General features: G+C 41.0%; 1 protein-coding gene across 1 annotated transcript in view; it reads left to right on the top strand.

Annotated features, from left to right (window-relative positions):
• NOSTRIN (nitric oxide synthase trafficking) overlaps positions 1-23,365 on the top strand; it is a 76,179-nt gene extending 52,814 nt beyond the window's left edge. The window contains exons 9-16 of the mRNA XM_089660332.1: positions 1,981-2,079; positions 6,455-6,580; positions 6,684-6,792; positions 13,046-13,134; positions 16,455-16,580; positions 17,935-18,157; positions 21,492-21,575; positions 22,764-23,365. Of these exons, the coding sequence (XP_089516458.1) occupies positions 1,981-2,079; positions 6,455-6,580; positions 6,684-6,792; positions 13,046-13,134; positions 16,455-16,580; positions 17,935-18,157; positions 21,492-21,575; positions 22,764-22,891 (984 nt within the window). The 3' untranslated portion in view covers positions 22,892-23,365. The remainder of the gene's footprint in view (positions 1-1,980; positions 2,080-6,454; positions 6,581-6,683; positions 6,793-13,045; positions 13,135-16,454; positions 16,581-17,934; positions 18,158-21,491; positions 21,576-22,763) is intronic.
• The last annotated feature ends 594 nt before the right edge of the window (positions 23,366-23,959 follow it).

The following is a 23,959-nucleotide window of genomic DNA, read 5'->3' on the forward strand; positions in this document are numbered from 1 at the left end:
TCCTAATGATAACTACACTGTTCCTCCATTCAATAAAAAATGTCTAACCTATATAACTGCTACACGATACATTTATTAATTTAATGTTGAAACAAAATCAAAAACCTATACGAGGATGTTAGATAAAAACAAAGACCAGTCTATTTTACTAGCCAACTTGCAAATTGCAAAAAAAGTTATACTCTTAATGGAACAGTCCAAAACCTATGTAATAGGGTCCACGTTATAAAGATCAAAGATTGATCAGATCCTCTCCTTTATGAATGATACGTGTCCTATTGATGTTGAATAAACCAATGAATTTGCACTTTTTCAAAAGAAGTTACTGATACAAAGCTACCTCTATACAACCTGAACTTATCTAATTTGGCAAGGACCAGTGATGTATAAATAGAGAGTAGTGTGTACTTACTGGGACTAGTACAATGCCGTATGGTCAGTGATATTACCAGAATGGTAAAATAAAAATCCATTTTCACCATCATATAAAGGTGTTAATATAAAACATAAGAAAGTATACTCATAAATATTATACTAAATGTTTGCAACAACGAATAAACCTATATTTGTGTTGGAAGCTCTGCACTTATTTACTAAAAGCGTAGGAGCCTAAACACAACCATTCTTGAAAAATGGGATTATTCAAGTCCGCAAACCTCAGTCCTTAGCAATGAAGGAGACAAAGCATAACAAAATGCCACTAGAGAACTAAAGGAGAGAGAGACGTTCAGATAAAAATTCATCCATACAAGAGGAAACTTGTGTTTGAAGACCCAGAAACAGGAGAAAGCAACCAAGTTATATTACTTTTTAGATACTTGTACAATACCATTTCATAATGTGTATGATAAAACCCTTCATTTATTAATATGTCCACCCAACTAGGCACATTTTCTAAGAAAAACATTTCAACATAGAAGCTGATACTGCTGTACCGTTTAATGAACCAAAGTCCACTTCCTTTGGATATTATGGAAATATCTTCTCTTTCATGTTCACCTGTGGAAGTATACTTCAGTTCACAAAACCTGTTAAAGGTTCTATTGGCTTGGTGGCATATAGCGGAGAGAAATTCCTGTTGGTGGACTCTTAACTGTTCTCTGATGGAAATTGTATATGCATGAAAGCTGTATATATGCATTTTGTCTACAGTATGGTTCTGTATTGAAATGTTTTTTACCAAATGTGCTTATTTACACAGATATAAATAAAAAAAGGGTTTTACCATACACATTTTAAATTGGTATTGTACTGTGTGTATACCTAGCTTTCTTCTCTTTCTGTATATGTAATAGAATATTGGTACACGCTGTTGCGAATCAAACTATGCAGCTTAAAAAGTCTACTGTCATTGTAAAAACTGGTCAACAGTGTAAGAAAGCCACGCTATAGCCTCATTGTATAGGGGGAAAATTAGACCTTTTGCTCCAGTGTCATATAACGCAACACCTTATCTGAATACGGGTGCATATTGATTCATATACACTTCATTCTGGAAGAGGACATAAGTGTGTTCAATGATCACAAAGATTGTGTATAGGTAGATATTTGCACTCTATATGTGAGTGTACTGAGGGTATACACAGACACAGGCTAGATGAAATACTCAAGCCAAGGGTCTATATAGATAGTATAGAAAAACTGCAGTTCTGGACACCCATGTTGGGTGGGGTCATATAGTCTGTCCTGTCTCCTATAATTATACCTCAAAATATCAGGAATAACAGTGCCAGAGGTTGGGTGGGGTCATATAGTGGGAGAGACCATCGGTCAGAGGAACACATTGGAGTACAAAACACTGACAAAAGTGTATATCTAACAACAACACAAAATGAAAAATATCTACTATATTAGTTTTATCATGGCAATGTAAACATCTCTTGAGAGTACATGTAGTCTGCTTTGATAATAAATAAATTACTCTTCCATCTGTATTATCGATTTTTGAGCACATTTTCATTTTTTATTGTTGGATTTCAGAGTATCCAAGATCTTGAGAAAGAAAGAATACAAGTTCTCTCGCATATACTAACATTATATAACCAGCATGTTTCCAGCTATGGACAAACACTCAATGTGGTCAGTGATCATTGACTTTTTATGTTACATGTATACTACAGATGTCTGTTTTAATTGTTTTAAACTTATTATTTTTTAATTTAAGTGCCAAACACAGACTCTCTACTACATTAAAAAGGAACTACTAACCAAACAATGGTATGTAGACAGATGTTGGTAGATTTACTAAAACTGGAGCACTCAGAATCTGGTGCAACTGTGCATGGGAGCCAATCAGCTTTTAACTTCAGCTTGTCCAAATAAGTTTTGACAATAAAACCTGGAAGCTGATTGGTTTCTATGGAGAGTTGCACAAGATTTTGCATGCTCGTTTTAGTAAATCCGCCCCATAGTATTAAGGGCAATGCCATAATGGGTATCCAAAAACAACATCATACAGATTGCTGGGGTTTGAGAACTGGGGCACTGTGCATTTGTGATCCTTAAAAATGGCACTGTCCAAAGACAGGAGAACATCAAAATTTGGATTCCCAAAACAATAGCTAACTAGAGATTGAGCCAAATGACGGTGCACAATGACAGGAACCTATGGATGGGTTCAGCAAATAGCCACAAAGCATTATAATGAGTTCTGATGGGTTTCACAAAGTTTAATAAATCTCTATGGTATGGTGGAAGAATAAGAAATGCTGTATATATTCATTTACTTGTAATAATGTTACAGTCATCACACTACAGGCTGTATCTATGATTACGTTTTTTTGGTAACCTTATGTGCAGCATTTCAAGAAACATATTAAAAATTATATCTTAAAATTAAACTCCAGGCATACACTTCTCATAATATTAGTCTCCGCTAGTCCCTTATACTGCAGCCAATTACACTCTGGTGCACATGTGCTTACTGTGAACATACAGACAGGGAGACAAAGCAAAGTGATAGGATCACTGCCTTGATTTACTTTTAATATCAGGAGGCTGTGGGTGTGTTTTGACCAAGCTTTTCTGTTGTAGAGTAGGGCAAGGACCTGTCTGTGGTGTCTGGCAGGGGTGTCTAGACAAAATGACAAAGAATTACATACAGTATTCTCTGACAGGTAAAACAGCTTTCATATGTGTATTTTAACTGTGTACTTAGCTGCTTGCTTAGAGTTCAGATTTAAAGCCCTGGTTGTAATGCTTGGTAGTTATCTCTGGCTTTATTGTTTAACTAGCATCCTAGATATATATTATTTACATATAGGTTGATTTATTTCAGTTTTCTGTATTGTTGACCTTTTGCTTCATGATTCATCATCATACGATCAAATGCAAACACATTTTTTCCCGGTTGCTGAGCTGCTGCACATAAAGCAATACGAATGTTAATAAACTGCAGCATATACAGACCTACTTAATAAGAATAGTACTGAATAGAAAGAATAGGAATAGTACTGAATAGAAAGAATAAGAATAGTACTGCAGATGTAATGCAATTACTGTACTTGTAGGCTTGCTGCTTACAGCCTAAAGTGCAAGCCTAGGGGGTCCATCTAATTGGTGCACCATGTTCAAGATGTAATAAACTGGCCAAAAAAAAGAAAGCGATGTCACTGCTGCCGGGGCTTCCATTCTCACCTAATCGTACTTCTAGCTTTGAAGGCTCTGTCTGTTGGAATGGCCGGACCATGATGATGGTGGCATATTACTGTGCATTCCACGGCATGATGCATTCCCTGAATAAAGAGTCAGCATGATTGTAAGCTTACCTGTAGGTACAAGTTCAACTTGAGAGTTAACTACTACTTTCAGCAAATAAGGATACAGATTATATGAGAGACTGTAGACATTGCAGCCACAAAGGATTGGTAGATTTAGGCCTCATGCACGTTATATGTTTAGCTAAGGCACATGGGGCTCCAGCGTTTAACAGCAGTTGAAGGTCACCATCCAGCCCCGCAGCCAGCAGCCTGTCAAGCTCTATGAGAGTCTGACAGCTGCTGTGGCTGGATGGAAATGGGTAATGCTCTTGGTACCATTCAGAGCACTAAGCAGCCTATGACCGTGTGTACTGGCTAATGTTCAGCACCTGTGGGTCCTCCTTGGTATAGTTCTAAAAAACAACAAAAAACAGTAGTGCAGTAGTGGCCTAGCCCTAGTGTAGCGCCTTCCTAATTAGCTAGAGGGAGCTAGAGTCCTGATTGATAGAGAGGAGGGCTGAGTAGCAGCCTTGGTGTAATAGCCAGAAGGTCAAACTGTGGTCAGGAGCTGTACAGGCCAGCCCCTCTGCAATTTCCCCCTGCTCTAGGGCTTTGGAGGAAGGCCTAAAGGCAGTGGGTGGATCTGAGAGAAGGAGAGAAGCACCTCTAAGTGCAATAAGCCTCTTTATTAAAGTCTATCTGTAGAAACACTCACATGTGTAAAGTAATAATAAGCATAAAAACCGTAGTTAACAATAGTTAAGAGTGGGGTGGTAACCAGGGTGAAGAGCCGTCATCTCTCTGCGTCATCTCTCTACTTCAAGCCTGAGATTGTGAGTGTGAAGGAGATGCTAGACATCTGGTCCTGGATTCCGGAAAGGTTTGCCCTCTGCCAGACGCTTCTGCTCTTCACCAACCGGGAGCATGGCAATAGCCTCAGCAGGTTTTACTTGCATTCTGAAGGGCATGAGCACACCCTACTACTGATCAAAACTAGCAGCCAAGAGCCACCATGCTGTTCCAGCCGAAAGCTGACCTCCCCACACTGCAGAGAGATGACAGCTCTTCACCCTGGTTACCACCCCACTGTTAACTATTGTTAACTACGGTTTTTATGCTTATTATTACTTTACACATGTGAGTGTTTCTACAGATAGACTTTAATAAAGAGGCTTATTGCACTTAGAAGCGCTTCTCTCCTTCTCTTACCTACAGAGCCTGCTGCAGCTTATTTGGAAGCTTTGCCCTCAGTGCCACACGGATTCCTTCGCTCTTCATACAATAGCCACAACCACCACTATCACCCCATACTATTATTTCCCAGGACTTCCTGCAGTGTTTGCACTGTTACAACCCCTCCTCATTTTTTCTGAAGTGGGTGGATCTGAGGAGTGGCTGATTCGCACTCCTGCGGGATCCTAGCCAATTCCCAACAGAAGACTTGGAAAGGGGTTGGGAGATCCTAAAAGTGTTGGAGCATGCTCAACTGCAGGAGAATTTGGGTGGAAGACAGTGGGAAGGATGTGAGGCTGAAGGCAGGAGGCTGCAAGAAGGCCCAGTTGGATAAGGCCTACCTGCAGGCCTGGAGCTGGAAAGGGAGAAGCTCAGAGTTTCACTGGCCCCCAGAGCAAGGACCACCTGTACAAAAGGGAAGGAGTGGCCCAGCTAAAAGGCCTGAGAGCAACCACCAAACCATCGGCAGATAAGGAGAGGATCTGAGTGAGTACCCCTGCACCCCCTGGGTGGATAGGGGACGGAGCACTCTGGTGGGGAACCAGATTCGCTGCCTATTTGGGACTGTCCACTTTTAAAGTAACAAGCACCAGATCCCCTGTTGAGGGATACCTCCAGATTGCTGGGTGAAGAAGAGGAGTTCATCTAGGGTCTGGGGTGGTACATTAAGGAGACCCTGGCTAGCTCACCAACAAAGACTGTGCTGCAGTGAAGGCTTATAAATACTTCCAGGGAGTTGTCCTCAGTTCATTGGTTCCTTGGGCATCCTGTATCCACCGAGCCCTATCCCAGTTCAAATCCCCTAAGTAAAACAACAAAAACAAAGCTCAAGGACCAAGCTGTGACTCTGGATGCAAGCCTGTGTGAAGATGCGTGTTGCCTGACTGTGCAGGACTATAGGGGGACCCAAATCTTCTAGCGACTCCTAAGGGGGTAGTGCTACACTAGACCTTCCATGAATCAAAGCCCCATGAGTTGTCAGTCCGCCCCTGGGTGATTCATTCTGTTCTGTATGGTACCTGTCACCTGAACAGGATAAAGAGGAAATCTCCCTCAACAGAGGTTCTACTTTATCATAATGCTTTGCGTTTATTTGTTTATATTGATGTCTCCATCCACTTTGGATGGATGCCCCCTCATTTTCTGTCATGTCTGAAAACAGTTTCGATGGGGTTAGGCTTTAAACAGTTTTACAATCAGATTTCAGTTACTGTAATTAGTCAGATTATGGCTTATTACAGTTTACACATCATTGTACTTTGGGGTTGATTTACTAACATTCACAGATGAACCCCTGCTGACTTCCATTACCCAAGCATGTGCAAGCAAAAAAAATTTTGATGAAAATCCCTTTGAAAAGTGCAACTTTCCTGGCAAAGTGAACCGTGTTTCCTTTAGTAAATCAACCCCTTTGTGTTGCACTATGCATTTTATTAAAAAGGTTATTTTATGTTTAGGTTATTTACATGGCGCACTTGGTTTTCAGTTGTTCTCAGTTGTTCTCAATGTCATATATTTTACAGTGTCAAAATCAAATTGACCAGGCTATTAAAAATATTGATGTTGAAAAGGATATTCAAACCTTTATGGAGGAAACCACCATATTTACCGAAGACAATAAATCGGAATTTCTGCTCCTAGATTATTATGTAAGCTGTTATTAAAAAAAAAAGAAACAAAGAACTATGATTTCACAAGTTTTGTGCCCATTTATTTCCTTTTTAAATTTTTTGCCTCCCTGTTGTTTCATAGGAGGAAGATGGCTCTGCTTCTATGGATCATGAGAGAAGAATAGCTTCCATCAGTGGGAAACTAGAACGACTTCAGAATGACATTGATAAAGCTGTTAAAGACAGAGAGGGTAAGAAAGAGAACCGGTCTTTACTTTATTTATGTTCTGTTACCAAGTCTTAGTGTATAGCCCATCCTTTCTGAAATGGTACTGTGGAATTCTAGGGTTCCTCCAGAGGTTTCTAAGGGTTCCTTGAGCAATGATCAATTTCTGCCCCTCAGATAAGTAATCACTGACACCAATAATCTTTTTAGCTATCTGTAAGGGGGCATTCTTCCCAATGAGCACAAGTGTAAGGAGCATTCTTCCCACTGACCATCACGCTGATGTACTGTGAGCTGTAGATATGGTAATTATTAGCAGGGGTTCCCTGAAATTGGAAAGTTATTTCAGAGGTTTCGCTATGTTAAAAAGGTAGGGAAGGCTGATGAAGCCAGTTAAAACTGGAACAACAGAACATACTATTGATGGCCACACCAACAATTCAGATTTTGTTTTTCTTTCCCAAATGTCCACCAAAACAGTATATAAATTCAGTTGTTTCTTATGAAACAACTGAACATGGGTCAAAGCTGTTAGCTTCCAGGTCCTATGCCAAGTGGTCACCCAGCACGGACTCCATGCAGAGAACACTTTGCATTTCCCCAATGGCTGCAAATCATCCTCTGTTTGGATGAGGTGGGGAAGTGGCGGTGACATCACAGTCTCCAGCTCATCCAACCAGAGAAAGCTTTGCATTCATTGATCAAATACAAAATGTTCTCTGAATGGGACCTGTGCCGTGTGACCTCCTCTGTTCAGTAAGCAGCAGAGCAGCCATTTGGGATGGGACCCACATGCTAGCAGCAATCACTGTAATAGCCGTGCCTACTATAGTGATTTCCAGCTTTCAGTGATTGACCAGGTGTGCCACATATTGTACATACTTACATTGCTCCGAGTTGGACCAATGTAACTATGGAAAAATATCAATGCCTAAACTTCAGCTTTATAGGGATGTTAAAAGTAATTTTTTTTAAAATAACATCATGTCATAGTTACCTGCTCTGTGCAATGGTTTTGCACAGAACAGTCCTGATCCTCCTCTTCTGGGATCCCCTGCTGCAGATCCTGACTCCTTCCCCCTGCTGAATGCCTGCATAGCAGAGCCACTTGCTATGGGGGCATTCAAGCATGCTCACTCCTGAACCCTGCACTGTGTGTCTATTGACAAACAAAGCAAGTCTTATCCCCTTCCACTGCTCCTTCCTCACTGGCTGTGATTGACAGCCCCAGGAGCCAATGGGGAGGGAGAGAGCTGGGAGAGCCACCGCTCTAGCTCTGGATCGAAATCAGGCTCAGGTAACTATAGGGGGTGGGATGCTGCACACAGAAGATTTTTTACCTTCATGCATAGAATTCATGAAGGTGAAAAGCCTTCGGCCTCTACTACTTTAAGCTTTCATGACACTTTATTTGGCCACTTTATTTCTGCTTTTCTATACAGGTTACAAATTTGTAATTCACTTTGTGGAAGACTTGTCTAAATGTATATGATATTTTTGTAGAACAGTGTACATATGCCTATTGTATGTATGTGTGTTAGGAGAGGTAGTACCCAAAGCAGTTTTTGGAGAGATGACTGGCCTAGGGGAGAAAAAAAGGAAAAATTGGACCTGCTGTTAATACTAAAATAGTCTATGACATTTCTACTTTGTACCCGTTTTACTTGATAAACCTTTGTTTTTTTTGCGACCAGAACAAAGGCAATTGTTAACACTAAAAATTCTGAATGAATCCTTTGCACACTGCTATACAGCCTTTCTAGCAAACGTTGTATAAAAAGAGGGATTTTTAGTTCACATACATTGCAATGCATGTTTAAGCTTTTTCTTTTGTTAGGCCTTTTTTTCTCTGTTTTCACCTGGTGATCTGGTCAGTAAAACACCTCCTGTATTAGAGTGTCCCCACTCTGGATGAAGGAGCACAAGAGGCACCTATGAACAGCAGCATTGCTAGTCTAGAGGGGGAGGCGTGTTAGATGTACTGGCAGATTTAAATACACTAACAAATTGATGCCAAACCTCAGCTTGATCATTATAAGCAGACCAGCAACCAGCTGTTTTTCCATTTAGGATAAAGGCCTTACATAAATAAAAGTTGATTGTTGTAAGCACCCCTGTTAGTTTTAAATGGTTTGTATCATCCCTGTAACTGCTACAACTGTAGGAGAGCTTATTTTTTTGAAAAACAACATACCTACCGGCCAGTTAACCAGGAAAAAAGCCTAAAACAGAAAACTAATGCAGCCATCACATCCAAGAATTGGCAGGCTGCAATATAATATTGTTTGCTTTTGGTTTTATTATTTCACTACACTTACAGTATACTATTCTACCAAATGCAAAATGCTGGTATACTTCAGTAGCATACTGATAGCATACTTAAGTGGATATAGTGCCAGTATGGGGCAAATAGACACAAGCTGTAGGAGAGCTACAGGTTCAGGTATGGTCACTGACCTGCACTATGCAATAGAAATACAATATACCTGTGCTCATATCCAAAAAAGCGTCTACTGTAGATATACAGTATATAACCCATCAGGTGCTAAAGGGGTGTGACCACATGTGAATACTAACAATTGTGAATGAACCATCTGCACACTGCTATACACCTAGCAAGCAAGCAAAACAGGGGATTTTTAGTTTACATACATTGCAATGCATGTTTAAGCTGTCCAACTGCGTCAACGTAATCCCTCTCTGGCCAGGCCCTACACTGCACTACACTACACTACACATCTCCACACTACTATTCTACTTTACACTACACTACTCTACACTCCACTATTCTACACTACTCCATACAACGCTACTCTGTACAATAACTCACTACACTACCCTACACTGTTCTACATTATACAACACAAAACTACGCTACACTGCTCTTCTTTACACTACTTCATAGTACTAATGTACACATCACTGCTGTACAGTACACTGCATTCAACTACACTATACTGCTTTGTCCAACACTACACTACTGTACTCTACACTTCACTCTACACTATTTATTTATTTCAGGTACTTATATAGCGCCATCCATTTACGCAGCGCTTTACACATACATTGTACATTCACATCAGTCCCTAACCCTCAAGGGGCGAACAATCTAAGGTCCCTAACTCACATTCATACATACACATATTAGGGCCAATTTAGACAGAAGCCAATTAACCTATCAGCATGTCTTGGGAGGAAACTGGAGTACCCGGAGGAAACCCACGCAGGCACAAGGAGAACATGCAAACTCCAGGCAGGTGGTGCCGTGGCTGGGATTCGAACTGACGACCCTAGTACTGCCAGGCGGAAGTGCTAACCATTTAGCCACTGTGCTGCACAATAACTAAATTTCTTTTCTTTCTGCTGCACTACTCTACGAGACGCTATTCTATACTGCAGTAAACTACACTACTCTACACTACAGTACTCTCTACATGACACTACTGTACACAACACTATAATGCACAGCACTACACTTATTTTTAGTTTTTTTTTAAACTTAACAAATAAAGGGTTAAATATACATATTTACAAAAAGATAAATGGAGAAAGATCTTTCCTCCATCAATCTCCCAAGGTAGGTGAAGTGGAATTCCTGGGAGCAGGGTGGCATTGGTGGTAGTGTTGTCACCCTCTTCGCTGTATGAGCAGATGCTCTCTGGCTCTGTTGGAAAAAAAAAAGGATAGATCTGTTAGACATAGAGGACCATTTGTTCCGTGCTATTGTCATCTATTATAAATACAAACTGAAGGGCGATAAACTCTTCAATGCTCAGGAAGGGTATCTCCCACTTGTACAAAATGGATAACAGTCGCATGGTGTGGCAGTCCATGTATGTTTGAGGAGTTCCAAATGGGCAGGGGTAAGGGTAGTCCAGTGTGCACTAAGGGCAAGCTGCGTGGGAGCGAAACATAACTCTGCCTGATGCACAGCGCTGAATGATAAAAGAGCATGCCTGGACTCCTCTCATCCTGCACATGTTCAGAAATGCGTCGCATTTTGATGACGTCAGACACCACACATGCTTATCCCGGATATCTTGGAGACTCTGCCAGGCTTCACCATCTATGCTGCATATGCACAGCACCATCTCCTGGCAGACACCTTGAAGATTCCACCAGGTTTACCATCCATGTTGTACATGCACAGCACCACCTGCTGGCGGACTCCTCTCTGGATCAGTCACACATCTTGCTATAGACGTCTCACCCTCTTACCCATGAGCCTGTTTTTAAATTCTAAGATGTGAGTTACTACTTATCTTTCTAATAAATACCTTCACAGAACACACTTAAAGGCGCTGTGTTACTTTATCTCCCACTCGTAGACCATCCAATGAATGGGCTGAGGAATAATGGCCTGGCAAAGGGGACAGGTAGACATTAAAAATATCTCATATACTGTAAGTGTCACATTCAACAAACATAGAGATCCCAGTGAATATCCAACATTTTAATGGTGATTCTCCACAGGGATTGTGTCCACAGGGGGGGCTGACCATTTGGAAACTCGGGCACTGCCCGAGGGCCCAGGGTCAGTAGGGGGCCCCATGAGATGCCCCTGGTACCTTTTTCATAGGCTTTTTTGAGTTTGGGCAAGGACACAGGGGCTCCATGATCCCCTAGTGCCCGGGGGCCCCATGAGTTGTCAGTCCGCCCCTGTGTGTCCAGGTAGCAGAAGCCAGTGACACCCATGAGAGCTGACATGCATTGTTCAGCTCATCCGTAATCATGCTAATAACCCTTTTGCTGCCAGAGCTGAAGATTAGTCAAACCTCCTAAACAGTATATATTATCAGAAAGCAGACGCAGGCCCAATTTTATTATCTCACGTGATATTTGCACAATGGTTTATCAAACACATTTTAGTATAAAATACCTGTACACTAAAGTAAATCCTAAAGCACACAATATATTACCTAATTTGTTTGTAAAATATCAAAAATAAGGTTGTGCAGGGTAAACAGATCCCCAACATAACAGGCTTTAAATTAGCACATGTTCACAAAATAGTGACAAACTTTGTGACCTCTAAATTTTCATAGAAATACAATATACCTGTGCTCAAATCCAAATAGCCTATACATATACTGTAGTGTTGTGCAAACATTTTAGGCACATGTGAGAAAATGATGTAAATTAGGAACGCTTTCAGAAATAGAAGTGTTAATAGTTTATTTTTATAAATAAACAAAATGGAAAGTAAATGAACAGAAGAGAAATCCAAATCAAACCAATATTTCCTTTGCCATGGATCTCGGCAGGTAGGTTGTTCCAGACATTTTGGAGAATTAACCACAGATCTTCTAGGGGTGTAGGCTGCCTCAGATCCTTCTGTCTCTTTGTGTAATCCCAGTCAGACTCATTGATGTTGAGATTAGGGCTCTGTGGGGGCTTAACCATCACTTCCGGGACTCCTTGTTCTTCTTTGCACTGAAGATAGCTCTTAATGAAATTGGCTGTGTGTTTGGAGTCATTGTCCTGCTGCGGAATAGATTCCTCCCTGATGGTATGGCATGATGGAAAAGTATCTGCTAGTATTTCTCAAAAACTGTAGCTGCTGACTTTTAATAAACAGACACTAACCTGCCCCAGGATCCAACGCTGTGCTCACATGAGCTCTTTCCTCCACCTGTCTTCAGTCCCAGGTGCCGGAATCTTAAATTGCGGATTCACATCCGGGAGCCCACTGCACATACGTGAGCTGCACTGTGCATTGTGAATGTTCCACAATCTTCGGGGACCTGTGACATGTCCCAGAAGACGATGGGGAGAGGGGGGGAATAAAGCTTCTGTCAAAACCAGGCATCTGCTCCCCCCCTCCCAAAAAAAAAGATTAATTTCTGAAAGAGGAGTCAGGGAGCAGACCTTAAAGTGGAACTTCTACTTTTGGGTGAAGCTCTGCTTTAAGTGCACAATGCAGTACTCCATCAGTGAAAACCAGGTAGGGACAGCAGCAGTGAGGAACCAGCTGAATTGCATCCTAATTGTACTGGCAAGCAATATGAAAGCCTGGAACAGTTTATTGTACACAGGAATTTGTAACTGACTGTACAGAGCACAATGTACAGAACACAATAGGCCACAGTCTATATTGGCTATGCAGAACTCCATCCTTGCATACTGGTAGTTCTACTGACTTTTATTCAAATTGGTATAGAATGCAGCAGTGTAGACTTTAGAATGTATGGTGTAAGGAGACAAACTTTGATTACCTTTTTTTTGCTATAAGAAATGTAAAAAAACAACCTCAGGCATAGAAATGTATGTTGTTCCAGGGCTGGAGAAAATGATGAGAGCCTATAAAGAAAATCCAGCATTTTCTGATGTGAAGAATGAAGAAGAAACTTTCATTCTTCTAGAAGAGGTATGTATTATTCAAAATGTATGCACACATATAAAAGGAAATGCCAGTTTGTTTATCTTAGATTTAAGTCCTATTCTATTTCTATTTATACATATTTCCTTGCAGTGCTTCTTTTCTGAAACGATTAACCTGCAAAAATGATATAGCATACATTTTATCATTTCTTTTTTTACAAATATCATCATTTTGATTTGATTTCTTATACATACAGTAGATACTGAGACATTTATTGTGTTTTACTCTAAGGGTCTATGTGTGCCTTTTCATGTGTGCATTGACATGCATTGCATAGCATTGGCCATTCATTACTAATGAGCCATCAATATGCATCCACAGGCTAAAAAATCGTCTGCCTTATTTTTTTTTCAGTTGCTGCAAGAAAATTCTTTATCACGTGCACTGCAGTGTGCTGAGAGGCAGGTGCATTTGTTTAGTTCCTGTATTCATTTGGGGGGACATTAAAAACAAATTGCAATGTGCCACAATGTGCAATACACATCTTTTTGTGGTGCCTCATATTAAAGCACGCTACCATGTACGCGGTTGTATAAATGTAGGCACAAGAGATAACAATAAATATAATTGTGAACTGGGAAACATGCCGAAAAATTGTAATTCAGCCAAATTGATAAAGGGCCGGTTCACACCATGCCCCGAGTTGAATCGCACAGGAACGTGCTGTGCATTCCTGTGCAATTCATCTGCAGCTCTGTGCAGTGTGATTTCAAGCCCATTCATCTGAATGGGCTGAAATCGCACCGTACCAAAAGTAGTGCATGTACTACTTTTTGAAACGCACTTTAGTACTTAGTTTATACCATGAGATTTGGTGTGGGCAAACGCAATGCATTTGTGACCTGCGTTTGGCATGTCATTAACTTTTTACTGACCCCCGCAGCAGATCGCAAGGGCATTGCGATTGGAATGCGGTGCGGGAAGCCGCATGGGACCACGGCTCTCCTGCACCACATTCTAGTGTGAATGAGCCCCAAATGTTTGCCAGACACTATACAAGTCCTGACAATTTACTTTATTCTATAACACTACATCTTGGTCGAGACATTGATTGGATAGTGAAGGAACAGCAGCTCACTGATGAGGTCATCTTTGTACTCTTTCTTCCAATCAGTAAGCCCTATTTAGGTACACAGCACTGTGCAGTGCAGTAAAGCTAGCGTGGCTTACAGGAACTACTATTTAAAATAGTAGTCCTCCTGTATCATCCCTCCTGTATCCACCCCCTCCTGTATCTTTTTTAGATGTCATTTTTTTTTCTGCAAGTACCTGGTTTTGACAAGTCCCACACATTTGCCTGCAGCCTTCTGGGACACATCACAGTTCCCAGAAGGCTGCAGGACCATTCACAAAGTGCAGCTCGGCTCATGCATGCACAGTGGGAAGCTGATTGTGAAGCTGCAAGTCACAGCTAGCTTCCCTTAGTAAACATACCAGCGCCGGGGACCCGATGACCAGTGAAGAACAAGTCCCAGTGAGGACAGCACTGGATCCTTGGACAAGTAACTGTCCTTTTTTTAAAAAGTCAGAAGGTACAGTATTTGTAGCTGCTGACGTTTAATTGTTTTCAAATAGCCTGAAGATCCTCTTGAAGTAATTAATGGATAAATAAAGGGAGCAGGAACAATGTAAAGTCATTGTCAGGTTTTTGTCCTATTTTGGGGGTTTATACTAATTTCCTGTGTGGTAACCAGGTAAGAAAGAAAAGAAGGAATTTACCACAATGGGATACATTTTCTCAGGTACCCCCAACTATCAGTCTTTGAAGCTCCAAAGTTTGTTTCTCAGTAGAATCCTTTGGAACAAATACACTGTTAAAAAAAAAATAAAGGAACACTTTTAATCAGAGTATAGCATCGAGTCAATTAAACTCCTGGGATATTGATCTGGTCAGTTAAGTAGCAGAGGGGGTTATTAATCAGTTTCAGCTGTTTTGGTTTTAATAAAATTAACAACAAGTGCACTAGATGGGCAACAATGAGATGACCCCCAAAACAGGAATGGTGTTACAGGTGGAGGCCACTGACATTTTTTTCCCTGCTCATCTTTTCTGACCGTCTTTCACTGGTTTTGCATTTGGCTAGGGTCAGTGTCACTACTGGTAGCATGATGCGATACCTGTACCCTACAGAGGTAGCACAGGCAGTCCAACTCATCCAGGATGGCACATCAATATGTGCCATTGCAAGAAGATTTGCTGTGTCTCCCAGCACAGTCTCAGGAGCATGGAGGAGATTCCAGGAGACAGGCAGTTACTCTAGGAGAGCTGGACAGGGCCGTAGAAGGTCCTTAACCCATCAGCAGAACCAATGTCTACTTCTTTGTGCAAGGAGGAACAGGATGAGCACTGCCAGAGACTCACAAAATGACCTCCAGCAGGCCACTGGTGTGAATCAGAAACAGACTTCATGAGGGTGGCCTGAGGGCCCGACGTCCTCGAGCGGGCCCTGTGCTCACTGCCCAACACAATAGAGTTCGATTGGCTTTTGTCATTGAACACCAGAATTGGCAGTTCCACCACTGGTTCCCTGTGCTTTTCATGAGATGAGAGCAGGTTTACCCTGAGCACATGTGACAGACGTAAAAGGGTCTGGAGAAGCTGTGGTAAATGTTATGCTGCCTGTAACATCGTTCAGCATGACCATTTTGGTGGTGTGTCAGTGATGTTTTGGGGAGGCATATCCATGGAGGGACCTCTGCAGGCTAGACAATGGCCTGACTGCCATTAGGAATCGGGACAAAATCCTTGGACCCATTGTCAGACCCTATGCTGGTGCAGTGGGTTCTGGGTTCCTCCTGGCGTACGACAATGCCTGGCTTCATGTGGCGAGAGTATGCAGGCAATTCCTGCAGGATGAAGGTAGTGATACCATTGAATGGCCCCCACGCTCGACTGACCTAAATCCAATAGAACACTTCTGGGATATCATATTTCGGTCCGTCCGACGACACCAGGTAGCACCTCAGACCGCCTCATTAGGAGCATGCCCTGATACTGTCAGACATGTTTGTTTTTTGGGGTGTCTTTGAATTCAGTCCTCTTTAGGTTGATAGTTTTCATTTCCATCAAACGATGGGGCATTCCTGACACGTTACCCAGTCCATATCAGTATAGATATCCAGCATGATATTTTTCCCCTTTGAGATCTGATGTTTTCATAGTGTTCCTTTAATTTTTTCAGCAGTTTGTATTCTAACCATTAAAGGACCCCAACATATTAGAACTTGAGATCTTGGTTCATAAGCTCTGAATCTTGTAGAATGCTGAGTCATGTTCTAAAATGTGCATTATACATTTCTTATAGACTAATCTAAAAATCAACCTACTTGATGCAAACTACTTTAAACTGTCCTTGGCACTAGCGGAGTTGGAACAGCAGGCTCTTCCAACACACCCATGCAGTGAACGCATGGTCAAGTGGAAAGAAAAGGTAAATTAAAATGATAACAGAATGCATGAATGAAAATGTGTGGGATCACAGGACTGCAAATAACCTGCAAGGTTGGTGGACAGTATTAACCTTTTTTTAACATATGTAAACAAATGAATTTACAGGGATTGACAAATTGTCAGTGTAACATGTGCTACTTCACGTGGACTTAGAGGAACTCCCAGCAGGGAGTATATAGGAAAGCAATGCTACAATGCAGCAGAAGCAACAGTGGTAAAATATCTATAGCATTCGATTAGGTTTCAGTTTTGCTAGTCAGAAAAGTTAAAAATATCTTCTAATTGGTTGCTTTGGAACACTTTGCGCACTATTCTTTGCATTGCTTTAGTGAATAAGCGTTTAATGATTTTTTAAGGGCTTTTTTTCTATGGGGTTTCAGCCTTGGGCACCTAGTGGGAAATAATTAGAGTATAATAAAGTGTACTAACAGTGGGGAGTAGTGTGGGGCTACTTACTGTGCACATGGTAACATTTGGCACAGTTCTTGTATCCAAAACATTTTCTTTCATTACTGTGTCACAAGCAAGAGCTTAACAGGGGTCAAGAGACAAAGTACAATAAAAACGTATCTCTATCCCAAAGCCAAAATTCCCCTCCCTCTACTAGTAAAGATTCCATCTCCCCAGGACAGAGATCCCCAATACAGATTCCCCCCCCCCCATTACTGGTCTCCTCTGCAGTACAGATACCCCCAATATATCTCTTCCAGGACAGATCCCTCCTGTATAGCTCCCCCCTCTCTAAAGGTTTCTTCCCCCCCCATACGGCTTCCGTCCCAGTACAGATCCCCCAGTACATATGTCTTGTATAGATTGTCCCTCCAAGTACAGCTTTCCCCCAAGTACAGATCTCACCCAGTACTGATCGTCCCCCTAGTGCAGCTCCCTTTAGTACAGATCTCCACCCAGCATAGATCTTCCCAAGTAAACCCCCCCCCATACAGATCTCTCCCCCAGTACAGCCCCTCCAGTACAGATCTCACCACCAAGTACAGCCCCCACCCCCAAGTACACCCCCCCTCCCCATTAGAGTTCTTCCTTCTGTATTGTACCTTCCCCACTGTGTTCCGTATTGGTTGGATTCACATGAATATAATATTTCTAAGATACTGGAGACTCTCTTGTTGCAAAATAACAGAACAATTTATTGTATTTTAGATTGTATGGAAACTGTTGCTACACTGAAATCTACAATAGTTTTCTTTGTATATAGGTGCTCTGCTGTTCAGTACATGATGTAGCTAATGCAGTGGCTTGTGTTCTGTTTTCTTTATCCTACCTTAGCCTATTGATGAATGTATTGTAGAGAATAATTCTCTATTCCTTTTTTACAGGGATGTCAGCTGTGTTCTGTGCAGGTATCCCGGTCTATAAATACCAGCAAGCTAAGGCGTGCTTCCACCAGGAGGATATCGAGCAGGAGTACTGGATACAGTAACTCCTCAAATAATGATTATGTCATAGAACCTGATGAAATTGATTTTCCCAGCAAACCACCTAGAGGCTTAACCAAAAGATCTTCAAAAAATATGCGTGGCTCAATGAGGGAACATGGAGGTGACTGATAAAATTATACCTTTATCAAAGCTAAAAACAATATAGATTATACTGTATGTATAATTCACACTAGTTTAGCTGCGACAGAAAGGATTCTCTAAGCTTAATTTTTTTTTGCTTTATTCGGGAGTGCATATACCATATATTGATCCCACAAGTGAATTTATAATAAGAAAGTGCTCCAAGGAGAGGAACCAGGGGATTAAACTCCTGTTCATGAATGAGTAAAATTGAGAGTTTTCAATTTCCTGAAATGTCTTTGAAAATCAGGATACTTTAGTCAAATTTCACCATTTTGGCACAATACATTGGAGTTGAATTAACTGAAGTAATAGCCCAGTTTCAGCTTTTATTTGAAGATAAAAAACAGCTTTCCCCAGTGCAGTTCCATGTACACTCATTGCTCTGTTACCCAGTGCTGACTGTTCCCCACCACCACAGATGGGAGAGGAGAGAGAAAACTGGTTCTGCCCTTTCTCCTCCAGCCCTCTCCTCCTGTGTTTGCCCCTCCCACACTCCCCAGCAGTCTTGTGTCTTCTCTCCCCTTCTTCTTTCTCTCTGTCCTTTCTTTCTTTCTTTCTTTCTTTCTTTCTTTCTTTCTTTCTTTCTTTCTTTCTTTCTTTCTTTCTTTCAGAACAGTACTTGTCTGACTGCATTATGCCAAGTGTAAAGTTTGGTGGATGGGGGATTATGGTGTGGGGTTGTTTTTCAGGGGTTGGGCTTGGTCCCTTAGTTCCAGTGAAGGGAACTCTTAAGGTGTCAACATACCAAGACATTTTCGACAATTTCATGCTCTCAACTGTTTGTGGGAACAGTTTGGGGATGGCCCCTTCTTGTTCCAGCATGACTGCACACCAGTTCACAAAGCAAGGTCCTTAAAGACATGGATGAGTGAGTTTGGGGTGGAGGAACTTGACTGGCCTGCAGAGTTCTGACCTCAACCTAATAGAACACTTTTGGGATGAATTAGAGTGGAGATTGTGACCCAGGCCTTCTTATCTGACATCAGTGCCTGACCTCACAAATGCACTTCTGGAAGAATGGTCAAACTTTCCCATAGACACATTCCTAAACCTTGTGGACAGCCTTCCCGGAAGAGTTGAAGCTGTTATAGCTGCAAAGGGTGGGCAACTAAATACTGAACCCTACGGACTAAGACTAGGATGCCATTAAAGTTCATGTGTGTGTAAAGGCAGGTGTCCCAATACTTTTGGCAATATAGTGTGTGTGTTTATATGTGTGTATATATACAGTGGGGATCGAAAGTTTGGGCACCCTAGCTAAAAATTTGTATTAATGTGCATAAAGAAGCCAAGGAAAGATGGAAAAATCTCCAAAAGGCATCAAATTACAGATTAGACATTCTTATAATATGTCAACAAAAGTTAGATTTTATTTCCATCTTTACACTTTCAAAATAACAGAAAACAAAAAAATGGCGTCTGCAAAAGTTTGGGCACCCTGCAGAATTTATAGCATGCACTGCCCCCTTTGCAAAGCTGAGACCTGCCAGTGTCATGGATTGTTCTCAATCATCGTCTGGGAAGACCAGGTGATGTCAATCTCAAAGGTTTTAAATGCCCAGACTCATCTGACCTTGCCCCAACAATCAGCACCATGGGTTCTTCTAAGCAGTTGTCTAGAAAACTGAAACTGAAAATAGTTGACACTCACAAAGCTGGAGAAGAAGATAGCAATGCGTTTTCAGGTGTCAATATCCTCTGTTCGGAATGTAATTAAGAAATGGCAGTCATCAGGAACAGTGGAAGTTACAGCAAGATCTGGAAGACCAAGAAAAATATCAGACAGAACAGCTTGCAGGATTGTGAGAAAAACAATTCAAAACCCACGTTTGACTGCACGATCCCTCCAGAAAGATCTGGCAGACACTGGAGTTGTGGTACACTATTCCACTATAAAGAGATACTTGTACAAATATGGTCTTCATGGAAGAGTCATCAGAAGAAAACCTCTTCTACGTCCTCACCACAAAAATCATCGTTTGAACTTTGCAAATGAACATATAGACAAGCCTGATGCATTTTGGAAACAAGTTCTGTGGATCGATGAGGTTAAAATGGAACTTTTTGGCCGGAATGAGCAAAGGTACGTTTGGAGAAGAAGGGGCACAGAATTTAATGAAAAGAACCTCTGTCCAACTGTTAAGCATGGGGTTGGATCAATCATGCTTTGGGGTTGTGTTGCAGCCAGTGGCACAGGGAACATCTCACGAGTAGAAGGAAAAATGGATTCAATAAAATTTCAGCAAATTTTGGATGGTAACTTGATGCCATCTGTGAAAAAGCTGAAGTTAAAGAGAGGATGGCTTCTACAAATGGATAATGATCCTAAACACACCTCGAAATCCACGGGGGATTACATCAAAAAGGCGTAAACTGAAGGTTTTGCCATGGCCTTCACAATCTCCTGACCTCATCATAATTGAAAATCTATGGATAGACCTTAAAAGAGCAGTGCGTGACAGACAGCCCAGAAATCTCAAAGAACTGGAAGACTTTTGTAAGGAAGAATGGGCAAAGATACCTCAAACAAGAATTGAAAGACTCTTGGCTGGCTACAAAAAGCGTTTACAAGCTGTGATACTTGCCAAAGGGGGCAGTACAAGATATTAACTCTGCAGGGTGCCCAAACTTTTGCAGACGCCATTTTTTTGTTTTCTGTTATTTTGAAAGTGTAAATGATGGAAATAAAATCTAACTTTTGTTGACATATTATAAGAATGTCTAATCTGTAATTTGATGCCTTTTGGAGATTTTTCCATCTTTCCTTGGCTTCTTTATGCACATTAATACAAATTTTTAGCTGGGGTGCCCAAACTTTCGATCCCCACTGTATACCATATCGTGATGACTAGTAAAGACAGTCTGTCCTTTTGATGATTCTGAAGACTACACTGTCAAATTTGATTGGCTGGCTTGTTGCATACTTCATGCTTCTAACTACCACCATTGGGAGTCGCCAAGTTATTGGTGAGCAATCAGTCAAAGCATATGCAGAGTTTGCAAAGCCTGCTTTGTGATCTAGAGAGGTAAGCTATTTCGGTTGGTCATCAGATAATGGGTCCCTTATCAAGCAGCCCAATCTTCACAAGTACCATTGCAATGAAATAAATTTGGGTAAGAATTGTTGTTCGGTGGCAAGCCTAGTATTTATGTTGAATTTATGTCTACCTATTTGCTATTGTTACATAAACATTATATGTGGAAAAGCTCTTGAAAATGAGAAACTGAATAACCACATCCATATGACAATATTACAGTTTACAACATATCAATATGCAAATCTCATCTCACTCCTATAACTCTATTTGCAGACATGGAAACTAGTGGCAATATTTCATGCCATGTCTTATACCCATATGAGCCTCAGAGGAATGATGAGCTGGGTTTACAGAAAGGTATGAAACACTTGGTTTGTTACGTTCTGTCTTTTGGGATAGGTGCCAAACCTATGGTGTTGATGACGTTTGTTATTGGCAACATACGTTGCCAGACTTCAAGTAGGGAACTAGCAGTATGAAAAATGTAGCCACAAATAACAACCAGTTACAGTTTATTATTTATTGTACACTGCAGGCTGCTTTGGCTTGCTACACTTTGCACATAATCATTGCTCTTTGTCCAGCTTTATCCAGTAAGCTTCAGTAGCTTGATAAAAGTGTAATATGCAATATATGCAAGACCCTTCGGGACCCATCGAAGGACCCCCTACCACAGAGCATTAATAGCAAAGTGCCTCTGTGTTCACAGCAGTTGTGTTCCCCCTGTTGGGAAAGGTAATCCCTGACCTACACTTACATTAATGTTGTCACAGAGTGGCTGAGGCAACATCACGGGAGAGAGGGAACATCACTGGAGCAGGTAATGAAGTAAGAAAATGCTGGGGGTTTTTTTGCACTGCCTGACAATCATGGAGGTATTTTCTGCATGGAACACCAATCAGTTTTGGTGCACTGAACAACAATCTTGGATGTATTTTGATGCACTGACACTTATTCTGGGGAGCATTTTACCAATGATACCATTCCTATTTTTTTACTGCACTGACACCAATGCCTGGAGTATTTTGCTGTACTGATAACAATCCTGCCGGTATTTTGCTGCATTGACACAAATCCTGTTTTTTTCTGCAGTGACAATAATCCAGGTTGCTTGCTGCACTGATTCTCAAGTACTTAAAAAAACGTTTCGGTATGCTAGGCTCAAATGTTTGCCTGCCAGTAATCTATCCTATTGCCCCCAAACAAATAAAAAATAACCAATGTCATATAATATTCACAGTTGCTGAAAAACTGCTGCTGTGGCCTCTTTTTAGTCATACCCACTAGTATCAGTCACATGGCCGCTGTCAACGGGGATTGGAGGAGTACAATTCTAGAGGAGCTTTTAAATCTGAGGCTTTGACTAAACAATGATTGTGCACCTAGTTGTAGCCTATACGATCCTAGCATCAGAGAAAGACCCGCAGTTTGGTCCAAATATGGGTATTAACAATTTAAGGTGGATATCGGAAATTTATAATTCTGTAGAAAGTCCCAGTTGTACATTCTAACACCAAATAACATAGATATCATTTGTGTCTACAGGTGACTTGATTATTATTCACAAGAAGAGTGATGACGGATGGTGGTTTGGAACCCTAAATGGAAAGAAGGGCTATTTCCCATCTACATATGTTGAAGAAGACCCTAACAATCAGTTTTCAGATGCTTAGTAGAAATTCAAAGTTTTAATTTTTTTTTTTTTAAAGGGAATGAAAAAGTATATTCACATTGACAGTAATTTAAAGTCTCCAGAACTCTTCTCTGTGATCCAAGCTCTACCTACAACACAGGTGTGAAACAGATTGCTTTGAATTCTCCAGAAGACTGGTGTCACCATCCCATTCAAAGCCCAAATCCAGTCACATATATTATTACATTTTTAAAGCCGTAATAGTTTTTATATCTCCTGTTTAATGAAACAAATGTTTAATTATTTGAATAGTTATTTCTAACTGCATGGCTGATGTAATGTATAGTGCCAGCCACTCTTCTGGCTCTCGGTCATATTGGAACAGTTTCTATTACAGAAAACTGTCATGGTATTGTGCCTTGGAGTTTGTATCCAGAGGAAACCCATACAAGCACATGGGGGTACATGCAAACTAGGTACACTATAATAATAAACCACACAGTAATTTACATTACATCTTGTTTAATGTAATCTTTGAACCAATAGTATAAATTACATTATACAAAAAGAAAACAACCAATGAATGCATAGATACAGTTTTGTAACATGTTGTGTAGGATATACCTACTGTACATAATTTATGTAATTATAAAAAGTAGGCATAGCTTATTCTGTATTGATAATTGAATGGAAGGCAAGAATTCACTCATTCAAGGTCAAAGGGGCAGTAAAAACAAGCAGATGATATGCTTTAATAAAGCCCCCCCTCCGCTTTGACTGCCTACCTACAAGCGGAATTGATGGCCTTTTGGGTTTGTATACATTGTTTTGTTTCATAAAGCATTCCACAACTCACAGGTGGTGTCTCTTGCCTAGCCCGCCCATTGAAGTTAATGGCTCTGTGGTGCAACATTGCACTTAACAGCTCAAGGCTGCAGTATGGTATGTAAAATCCCCCTTGAGATTTAAAAATTATCCATTGAGGACAATTAATAAAATAGATTAGTTTTGTCTGGATGAAGTACAGAAGATGTTTTGGGGCAAAATGAGAGCCCACGGGGTGAATCAGCAGGTGAAGCAGAGGCATGTTGTGTTCCCACTACAGCTA

The sequence above is a fragment of the Staurois parvus genome, unplaced genomic scaffold (assembly GCF_062004578.1).
Source record: "Staurois parvus isolate SC_StPar_1 unplaced genomic scaffold, SC_StPar_1.0 ptg000031l, whole genome shotgun sequence".
NCBI classification, from domain to species: Eukaryota; Metazoa; Chordata; class Amphibia; order Anura; family Ranidae; genus Staurois; species Staurois parvus.